Consider the following 11664-nt stretch of genomic DNA (forward strand, 5'->3'; position numbering starts at 1 on the left):
AATTACACGTGTTTTGTAATTAATTATAACACTATTTTAACAAAACTACGTTTCTCTTATTTAATCAATTACCGGCATCATATACTATTATTCCCTTCTTTATTTTATTTTTTTATTAATTCTGTTTTTTAATTTAATTTATTTTTTGGTTTTTTAGTTTACATTGAATTAGATTGTTGGTCAACATCCTAATATAGATGATGGTCAGGCCTTTAGATAAAAAGTAATGTTAACGATGTATACTATTATTTCTTTCTTTTCCTGCTAAGACAATCGAGTAAAAATATTTAAGAATTAGGCAAAAAATATGAAAATAATTAAAAATTAATATTATTTTGAATTTTTAAATAAATAAATATTTCTTTGAAAAGTAAACAAATTAAAAGGAAGAAACATATGTTTTTGTAAAACAGCGATTCTTTTGTACTCAATAACTTGTTTCAATTTCACACTCAATCCTAGAAATAATTGAGGACAGAAAAAGACATTTAAGTTATTACAAAATTTATGAACCATAACTTTCCGAGAAACTATCAATTAATAGACGAATGCCGTGGCATTTCGCTGGTGAGTGTCTTCTCATAGCAACAAACACACAGAGCTACTAACTAAGCTACACAGACACAAAATCGCTGCCGAGCAACGCCTGGTAGTGGTATCTCCAATTTCTCAATCTTTGTGTTCATATCTTAATTACCATTTCTCGTTTGCAAAAACTAACATTGGTTTGCTTCACGATACTGTTATGATATCACACCACATGTTTGGGAAAACGCTTAAGAGATGGTTTTCTTGAGTTGGGGTCGCCCATCTGCCCAAGACCAAAAGGCTATCATCCACAAGTAAGTAACATAATTTAAGTTGCTTACTAGAAATTGGAACACCCAACCCAGTTGGAAGTGCATTATTTTGTGTGGCTCATTTGTTTTCCCATGTTACCAGGTCAGGTACTTTCAACTATGATGATAAATATAAGGGAGCCACTGCTAAGTCGTTGGCTTCCCTTAAAGAAGACCAGGCACTCTCCAAAGATGGATTTTTACTGAATAACGCGCGAGTTCTGGTTGGTTCTGGTATTGACACTTTTGAAAAGGCCAAGACTGCTCTCAAAACTTGGAGGTATGTTCATGGATCCTGCTACTTCTATAAGCTGTGTATGTATTCTTCCCGGGCAGAATCTAGAACGACTAATTTTAAATTCTTTTATTTTCTATACTTATAAATCCTCCTAATTTATTAAATAGAAAAAAGACTAATTATTTTATTAAATGCGAATATGATTATTAAAAATATTCATAAAAGAATATAATAAACTCATCCAGAAAACAATTGGAGGGAGGGGTAAAGTGCATAAACGTTAGAGTAAAATATTGATTTACTCCTTAAAGAAGAATTGGTATCACTAATCAATTTGGTTGGCAGCCGCACTTAATTTGTTTTTTAATATTACTACCGAAAAATATAATGTTGACTTTTGCAGGTGTTAGTTAATTTAAATACGATGATGCTGTGCATCAATTTACTTGAGCGACAATAAATTTGCTTCTATATAATGTTAGGAACCCAACTAACCTATGATGCTACTTTCAACATCTAAATTGATTGAGGTTGTTAAAGTGAGATACTAAATTTGTCTTTTTATAATATAAAAAATAAATTAATTGATAATACCAACTTTAAACGCCAAACTAATAAATGACATTATTTGAAATATATATATATATATATATATATATATATATATATATATATCCACACACATGTATAATTTTACCAAAAAACACAACCAAGATGGGAGAGCTCAGGGGCCTGCCTGCCCCTCCATCCATCCATAGATTTTATAAAGTGAGCAATAAGGATATACATATAATTAATTTAATTTAATTTATATATTTTCAAGTTAACTTAAATTAGATACACTTTTATTTTCTCACTATAAATATAGACGCACTTAAGTGATTTTTCTCCCCTTCTTCTAAGGTGTGTATATTTACAGTGTTTATATGGTAAAATTCCTTGCAGGCACTTTGGATTGAATTGGGCATTTGTTGATCCAAAAACACCAGTTCAACAAGGAACGAAGTTTTGTGCTTGTGTCAAGGAGTTCTTCCCATGGCTCATGATGCCTCTCCAGGTTGTGTATGTAAATGAAACTAAAATTGCCAAAAACCGTGCTGCCACCTTTGGTTTTGGAAGTGGAACACTTGACGGTCACTTGCTGGTCAGTGGCTACTGCTTTTTCTCCCATCTTGCTGCTTTTCTTATCCTCTTTCTCTTTGTATGTTGGAATCTAATTGAATATTTGAAGGTGTTTTGTGATTTAAGTTCTTTATTTAATACATTTGTATTCTAGTAGAAGCCAATATAAGTTTTCTGTTTGGGAGTTAATGTATGCCTTTTATATTTTGCAGTTACATAATGATATAAAAGAGTTTAATTTTAATTAACTGTTAATATAAAAAATTATATACTGTCATAAAATTTTCTATTGACATGTTATTTAACGAGTATGACTGTGTCAACTACATGATAAGACACTGATCAAATAATAAGGCAATCCATCATTAGATGCAAGTATAATACTTTTTTGCTCTGACACTATCAAAATAAAATTTATATAGGAACACTAAAACATACAAAAACTTATCTATTTCTATATGACTAGATTTATTTATGGATCATTGGATCAGTGTAATGCTACGTCAAGACCTTTTTCTTAAATCCACATGCAATCTAGTAACTCAGCAGTCTGCATAGCATAATATGAGTTTTCCCTCCTTTCCTCCCTTCCCCCACAATATTCACATAGCATTGTCCTGTGAATTTCAAAGTTTAAATAAATAAATGTGAATTATTCTAATTGATTTCTGAGACCTGAAACAATCATTTCAAATTCAGCCGGTTGAGAAAGATTCCTTGTTCAACACTTTTAATGAAGGGTCTTGCTAGCCAATACTCATAGGGCATTGGTTAAGAAATTGAAAGTGGTAAGTAGTTTTTAAAAAACACATTGAACTACCTTGTAAATAACGGAGAGACGTTTATTAATTATATTTTCTACAAAAGCCTTCTACTTTTAATTCCTTAACCAATAATCTTAGGTCCCTAGATAACATTTGTATTTAATGAATGTAAAGTGTCTGCCCATTTTCTTCAGCCTATTGAAGTTAGGAATGATAAGTAATTATAATTATTTGTGCTATAAGGTTATAAGTATAACCCTTTTCCAGACATCTTTTGGATGGAAAAACATTAATGGAATATGATTTTCCATTCATTATAGTAATCCTTGTCAAATATGGTGTTTGTATTATATCATAATCACAAACTTCTTTGTGATCTTCAAGTTTAACTTCACAATTTATGAATGGGTTATAAGCATAACAATCAGTGGTTTTGCTTGTCAACATGCTCGTGATACTATTTGCATTGCTTTCCGTTCATTTTAGAAAATGCTGAATAATAAATTGGGGAATCACATGAGTTCTGGTATAGTTTATAAAGTTACAATTATTGTTCCATGTAACATGTTTCTTTCTGCAGTTTGCAGTATACTTAGTGATGGTATTTTGTAAGAGAAAGTAAAGCATTCTGCCTCCTTTTTCGCACTTCTAAATAGCCATTGTGTTTGTTGTCAACAATAAGTTTTGTCTAACACTTGATTATATTTTATATTGAAGAGCTTTTCTTAGCAATTGTACATGGTGTGGAGAAACTGAAGTAGTTTTAGCATGTGAATCATTCAGGAACTGGAAATGGTTTGAATGAGTTTGTCTTACCCTTGATTAGTACCTTGTATATGAACTTTTAGCAAACAAAGCTACTAAAATTTAAAAAGCTCTGATCAGTTTATATGTGTTATCTTTTTATTGCAACAGGCAGGGGAAGAGCGCTTTTCAATTGAGATTGATGAGAACAATCAAGTTTGGTATGAAATACTTTCTTTCTCAAAGCCTGCCCATATTTTATCATTTGTTGGGTACCCATATGTGATGCTTAGGCAGAAATACTTTGCTAATGAATCTGCCAAGGTTATGCTGGAACACATTAATTCTTCAAAATCCTAATGCAAATGTTTATGTTATTTGTAAGTGTGACTTGAATCTTTATTCTCTTTTGATCCCCCATTTTAAATAAATATTCCTCCAACTTTTCCCTTTTCTAACATTGTTCTCTAAAATCTTCCTCCATTAAACTTTGTCCTTAAGCTGTTTCATTTGCCTTTGGTGGTGGATGGGATGCTGTCTTCCTAGTACCATTTTACCATCCACTTAAGGCTCTTTCTCATCAAACTGTGTTATATGCTGTTTTGCTACCTTGTTATACATGGAAGTTAGATTTTTCTCTGACCATTTTCCAATCCCGAGTCAATGGGTGGGTAAGCAAGTTATATGAGTGTAGCACATTATGAGTTGAAGTGTAATGAGTCACTGATTTCTGCTCTGAATTTAACTTGGCTCGTCAAATAAATCACTTTTGTTTCAAATAATGTTAACAGCTGATTGAATATAAAAATAAACAGTAAGACAATTGGCTAAAAAAGTAAAAGAAATATTTGTTAAACAATTATTTTTTGAGAAAGGCTAACAACACACTTTCTAATACAATCTCAACTTTTGGTTTAAATTTATTAAAAATCAGATAATTATATAAGTATCACTTTTAATTTAATAAAAACCAGTCATAAATTTACAAATTTCAATAAATTTTAATAAAAATGAAGAGTGTGTTAAAAAAATATATTAAAGAGTGAATTACTAGCAATCTTTTTTTATTATTCTCTAGCAATTTTTAATCAAAGCAAACCGAGGAATGTCTATTGTCATACTCGTGTGATTATTGTTACTCCAATTAAGATTTTTTATTTTTATGTAAAATACTTGTACTATTAATATGATTATAAGTGAGAGAAAAAGATATTTTAGTTAAAAATTATTTAATAAAAGTGTTAATAAACACCTAGAATAACAATAGCCACAAACAGAACACACTGGTTTGCTTCAGGGAAACAAAAAAAACGTGGCAGATCTACATCAGAAGCAATCTGAAAGATTAAAGATATGCAACCTGCATTTTGAGAATTACACTTTTTCATGTGTTTGAAAACAAATTTTACCCTGTAAACGGTTATTATCATTGTGGATAATAATGCTATATTTTAACGATAAGCTATAGAATCAACTGTTACAATTGCGGATTGGCACTAGACAGGAAAAAAAAAATGCAGATTGGGTGATTATCCTTGTGGATAATTACTATACAAAACTTTGTGTTTTTAATTTGCTCCAATACAAATAAATAAATAAATTTATAAATGAGTTTTTGAATGAAAACATATTTTTTGAAATACTCCTAGTTATTACTTTTTGTTATAATATTATTATTTTATATGTGCACATTTTTTCATTTAAGCTCAAGAAAATGTATTATGTATGAGGTAATAAAAAAAGTGTTATGTATAAATTCTAAAATGAAATTTATTATCAAAATAAGTGGAAAAGGGTTACAGAGAATCATGATAGCCTACAAAGGGTGATTTAAAGACTTTAAACAATATCATTATAACTTAACGTAATTATAAAAATTATTATGAGAAGATAATTTTTAAGAATTGAATTAAAAGATTGTAGTTGTGCTCGATATGGATTAAAAAGAGAGAATGTAATTGATTTTTAAGTATTAAAGTATTTTTTTTTTTATTTGACAAAGTAGTAGAAGCTTTTTTTATAAAGTATTGTTCATTATCTTATAGGCCAGAATTCATAGGTAAATTTGCTTAGACTTCTATATAGAATTATTCTGAATTGCTTGCTTTTATGAACTCTAATTTCTGAGTTAAAACTCCAATTAAAACTATGGAACAATACCAAAAACATATAAAGTGCTTTATATAAGTTCTATCTTTAAACAGTTTGTTAAAATTACTTTATGTAATTTTTACCTAACTCTAAAACATCATATTCTCATAACAATCTCTATAACTATATTAAAAACTATATTAAACTACAGTGAAATTATTCAAATTTAATAAATTTCCTTTGAAGTATGTTATAGATCAATGTAATCATTCTCAAATTGTTTAAATGGTAAGATATATATATATATAACACTTTTTTTTTTTTTGTTATTTCTATGTTAACACATTTATCAAAGGTAAAAATTATATATTTGATCTTCTAACCTTTTTTTCTTTTGTTTTCTAATTTATAATAATTAAATTTAATCCTCTAACTTTTCAACACAAATCAAATAAATCATTTTCTATTTCCTATATTAACTTTACTATTTTTTATTTTCACTTTTGCTAACAATGTTTATCATCTTCATCATTTTTCTACTTCCTCCCCTTATTTCTTTTTTCTTCTTCTTCCTTGTACAGTGCCACATTCACATACAAAATCTAACTCACACTTTAATAAGAATTTGGTGTGTAAATGTACCAAGTACTTGAAGCTCAAACTTGACTTTTGAAAGAAAAAATATTTTAGCTCAATTCATTTATTTAAATGGGATGGATTTGAAGCTTAAGCTTCAATTGATTAAAAATTTTGAAACTTGAAATTGACTTATTTGCATATTTATAACTTTTTTACATGTTTTGAATAATTTTTTATTAATTTAGTATTTAATAAATATTTTTATTCTAAAAAGTAAATGACGTAAAATATAATTTTATCTCCACGAAGATAGTTTAAAGTTAAAAATAATTCTTTTAATAAAAATAATATATTTATTTTAAAAAAAATTGATTGTGTTTAAAATACTATTCTTAAAAATTAAAGTTAGAAAAAAAATAATAATATAACTTTCAAGTAAATATAATAAATAAAATTATAATTATTGAAGTATAGATATATGTGTGTCATTCATGAATTATTAATGTAAAGCTTAAGTTAGACTCATTTAAATAATTGAACTCAACTTTAAGATTGAGTACGTTTATTTAACTAAAAACAAATTTAACTGAATATTAAATGAGCTGAATTCAAATAATTACAAGTAGTTCATTTGGAAACCTAAGCATCTTTTACTCTATCTGCATCTCGCTAGCATGATACACATACACATCCACTCAACAAAACAAAATTCTCATCTATAAATACTGTCACGTGCACATGCATACATAAGGGTATCAAAATAGGTCAACCTGCCTGCCAAAAGTCCATAAAAAAACGGGATAGCCCATCTCGGTACGTTTAAGGGTGGGCTAGCGCGCTAACAAGTAAGTCCACCAAAAACCAAAAAATAAAAAATAAATAAAAGGATTAATGGGTCAGTCCATCTAAAATTAACATAACAATATAAAAAATATAAAAATTTATAAAAAAATATTTAAAAGATATTTTTATATTAATAAAAATTAATATTTAATTAATAATAATCATGTTTGAATTTCTAAAAATTAAAAATATGTTTATTGGATTAGCCCGTCAATAACTCACATTTTAACAAATTAAAACGAGATAGGCTAGGCGGGTCGACAAGTACAAAGCATTCAACATGACCTATTTTTTTTAGCAAACTACACTGGTCAGTCCATTAAGATCAGTCTGCTTTAACACCCCTAGATGCACACATATTTTCATTTTCTCAAGAGCACTCACATGTATAACCACACATGTACACTTGTACTATTACATCTGTAACACTGATAAGTCTGTAATTAGTTCCTCTTTTACAACTCATATATTGATGTTTGACATTTATTTTATTTAGATTTTATACTGATTTATCTGTATATTGTGCACTGTAGAATAATAAGTCCACAACTAGGTTTAAGACATGTTTTGGGCCCAAATTGATTGCAAAATAGAGCTTTGCAGTAGTAAATAAGCCAAGACCCTATCATCAAGCACGTGAGTGCTTCGAGCCTATGCACAGCCATGCTTTTGGCCTTGCATGATCGTGCTAATTTGCGGTAAGCCCAATTAATGAAGAACTTTAGGATTTCTAAACCCTATTAAAGAGAGACCTCAGACATCTTGTTATACATCTTGTCTTTTGCTCTTCGATACACCTTTCAATTTGTCTCTTTTGCATGAGATTGTTAGCATACTCTTGGTGAAACTTGGAACTTTGAGTGACTGTACTTAAAGACCGAGAAATCATCTTTTTCTAGTTTGTTTTTCTTTATGGCTTTGTTTTCAATTGTCTTAGTTCTTCTCTTTAGCATAAGTAATTAAGTCCATTGCTAGGGTTATGAGAACTGTTGTTCATACATTTATAGGATTTTGAAGTTTGAATCTATATTTGATTGTTGTTCATGATTAGCTTTTATCATATTGTGCATAATTATAATCTTAATTAATTATATCGTCAGGTAACCGTACCTCGATTAGTTATTAATTATTATATATGCAAACTATTAATTTTGGACAATATTATTTTGGAGCATGAAAATAGGAAATACTAAACTTTAGGATATGTGATTTTCATTAACACTGAGAAAGTGTGATCTCTAGCAATGTATTTGTAGTTTAGTTTTAGTGTATTTTAACTATATGATTGGTTTGAGACTAAAGGTGTCTAATTTTTAGATTGTATTGATTTATATGATGATGTGTTTCTTGTCTTATATACATATAATTAAATGAGAATTCTAGTTGTTTGTGTAAGATTAACAAAGAGTGTTTGACTGTTCTTGAATGGTAAAATATTATTTTATTATGTATATGTAAATTAGACTAAGTGTGGATATGTGTGACCTTAGACACATTTATATTTAACTAAATGATGAGAAAGAGATGAAGGAAATATATTATTAGTGAAAATTGATGAAAGGAATTGATATGAATATTTGAAAAGTAATGAGAAAATGTTGTGTCATGAAAAACTAACTAAAATATGTATGGATAATTACAAAGATACACTATAAGTATAAATTATGGAACCGATTGTAAAAATATTGGAGAAATATAGGTGGTGAATGCCATTTGCTTGTGTGTGTACAATCTATTGAGCGCAGATGCATCACATGGTCTCACACTCATTTTCTAACTATACTTTTGCTAAAATGGGCCTTATATTGTATACGTTATATAAGTGTATGTGGACTAACCATCGATTATCTATACCGATGGAAGATCTCAAGGAATCTTAGAGGCAATGAATATAGAATTGTGATATTTGTGTTATAACACAATTAGGGATGAAAACAGGTTAGGTCAGGCTAGACTTTACTCTAAACAGGCCTGATCTGTAACATAATTATTAGGCCTGAGCCTGACCTGTTACCTGTTAAATGTTTTATTTTAGGCCTGACCTGATCTGTTTAAGTGGCCTGGCCTAGCCTGAAGTCTGTTAACAAAGTCTGTTACAAAAAAAAAATATAAATATTTTATTATCAAATTATTTTATATATTTTTTTAATATCTATCTATGTTATTAATAATTATATAATATTTATATAATTTTTAAAATATTATTTAAGTATTAATTATAAATATATTATATTAATAAAATTTATATTTATATTTTTCTTAATTTATTTTTTAAAAATTATATAAATAGCAAATATTTTAGTTTTATTTTAGAAACATATTTTATTTGTTTAAAGACATCTTATATTCAACAAATAAAGTTATAGTAAACACATAAAATTGATAAAAAAAAATAACATTCACACAATTTTTTGAATCAATTAAAAGAAAATTATTATGTTTTAAAAAATAAATAAATTTAAACATAATGCAATATATATATATATATATATATATATAATGACAATAATAATAATTATTAAATTAAAAAAATAATTACAAAATATTTAATTTTATTTGTTTCATTAATTTGTTATTTTAAATTAACAAATGAACATAAAATTAACTATATTATAACATTAATGTAATATTAAAAATATTACTCATACAATAAATTAAAACATATACTTATATATTACATATAAATTGATAAATTAACTAATAATTTAATTAAAAAATTACAAAAATATATATTATTATATAATATATTTATAATTATATTATTTATATTATTTGCTACATGGTTTGATTATATATATATATATATATATATATATATATATATATTATAATAATTTTTTAATTTTATTTTCTTATCATTTTTTATAAATTTTTTTTTCAAATAAAATATAATATATATTTATGTAATTTCTATTTATTATAAATATAAAAAATTATAACATAATATATTAATATAATAATTAAATATTAATAATAATAAAATTAAAAATATGAAAAATTTATTAAAAGAATATTTATATTTTATTTTTAAATTTTAATTCGTTTAGTTTTGATCGTGTATTATTCTTCTTCAACTTGTTTAAATATAATAAATATAATAATTTATAATTAAATAAATTTATTTTTTAAACACGTGTAATCATGTATAAATATTTTTAGTTTCAAATATAATATAATTTTTATTTATTATAAATAAAAAATTAAAACATAATATATTAATATAATAATTAAATATTAATAATAATAAAATTAAGAATATAAAAAATAAATTAATATAATATTTTTATTTTATTTTAAATATTAATTTTTTTAATTTTAATTGCATTCTAATTTTATTCGAAGATTTTGCTACTCGTCAGCCTGTTCAAACAAATATAATAATTTATCTTATATTTATATTTAAAGTAACTATAGATAATAATAATAAAACAAGAATAAAAAATAAGTTTGATATATGATTGTGCTAGGTTTGTGATTTGTTGTGATTTAGTGAATACAATCAATGAAATTTTTTATTATAAATTTTATACCAATAAAATTGCTTAAGAAAAGATAAAAAAATAAAATAAAATTTGTATAATATTAAAAATTTATAATGATTATTGTTATTGAATAATATTAATAAAAATATAATTATTTTATTATCAAATTAGTTTATATATATATTCAAATTTTTATTTGTATTATTGATAATTATTAAATAATTATAATAATTTTTATACAATTTTATAAATAAATTTTAAAATATTATTTGAGCATTAATTATAAATATTTTCATACTGTAAAATTTTTATATTTTTGTTTTTCTCAATTTAATTTTATAAAATTATAAAATTATAAATTTATAAAATTATTAAATATTTTATTTATGTTTTATGATAATTATATTTTGTTTGTATAAAGATATCTTATATTCAATAAATAAAATCACAGTAAACACATAAAATTGATAACAAAAATAATACTTACAAAATTCATTGAGTCAGCTAAAAAAATTATTATATTTTAAAAAGTAAATAAATATTATTATTATAAAAATTGTAGATAAAAAATATTTATATTATAAAATTCATAGATGTAGAAAAATAACATATGAGTATAAGAAAAATTATTAAAATTTATATTTAAATTAAAATAACTTATATTTCTAAATTTTTATCTTAATTAAAAAATATGTGATAAAACTTAATATAAAAATTAAAACTTAATATAATATATATATATATATATATATATATATATATATATAAAATGACAACAATAATAACTATTAAATTAAAAAAATTACAAAATATTTAATTTTATTTGTTTCATTAATTTGTTATTTTAAATTAACAAATAAACATAAAATTAACTACACTATAACATTAATGTAATATAGAAAATATTACTGATACAATAAATTAAAACACATACTTATATATTACATATAAATTGATAAATT

At 25.0% G+C, this 11664-nt stretch overlaps 1 protein-coding gene across 3 annotated transcripts; it reads left to right on the forward strand.

The window, feature by feature from the left end:
• The first annotated feature begins 526 nt into the window (after positions 1-526).
• Positions 527-5209, forward strand: LOC113858389 (UPF0548 protein At2g17695). 3 transcript variants are annotated; one of them, XM_027491034.1, is made up of 5 exons: positions 527-649; positions 782-842; positions 943-1119; positions 2023-2221; positions 3879-4087. In XM_027491034.1, the coding sequence occupies exons 2-5, from the start codon at positions 784-786 to the stop codon at positions 4065-4067; spliced, it is 624 nt and encodes a 207-aa protein (XP_027346835.1). In that variant the 5' UTR covers positions 527-649; positions 782-783; the 3' UTR covers positions 4068-4087. The 3 variants fall into 3 exon arrangements, with proteins under 3 accessions (XP_027346835.1, XP_027346837.1, XP_027346836.1); XM_027491036.1 differs by adding an exon at positions 3544-3581 and having other exon boundaries at positions 532-842; positions 3681-5209; XM_027491035.1 differs by having other exon boundaries at positions 567-655; positions 3879-4462.
• Positions 5210-11664: the final 6455 nt, after the last annotated feature.

The sequence above is a fragment of the Abrus precatorius genome, unplaced genomic scaffold, assembly GCF_003935025.1.
Source record: "Abrus precatorius isolate BTA unplaced genomic scaffold, Abrus_2018 Scaffold2, whole genome shotgun sequence".
In the NCBI taxonomy this organism is placed as follows: Eukaryota; Viridiplantae; Streptophyta; class Magnoliopsida; order Fabales; family Fabaceae; genus Abrus; species Abrus precatorius.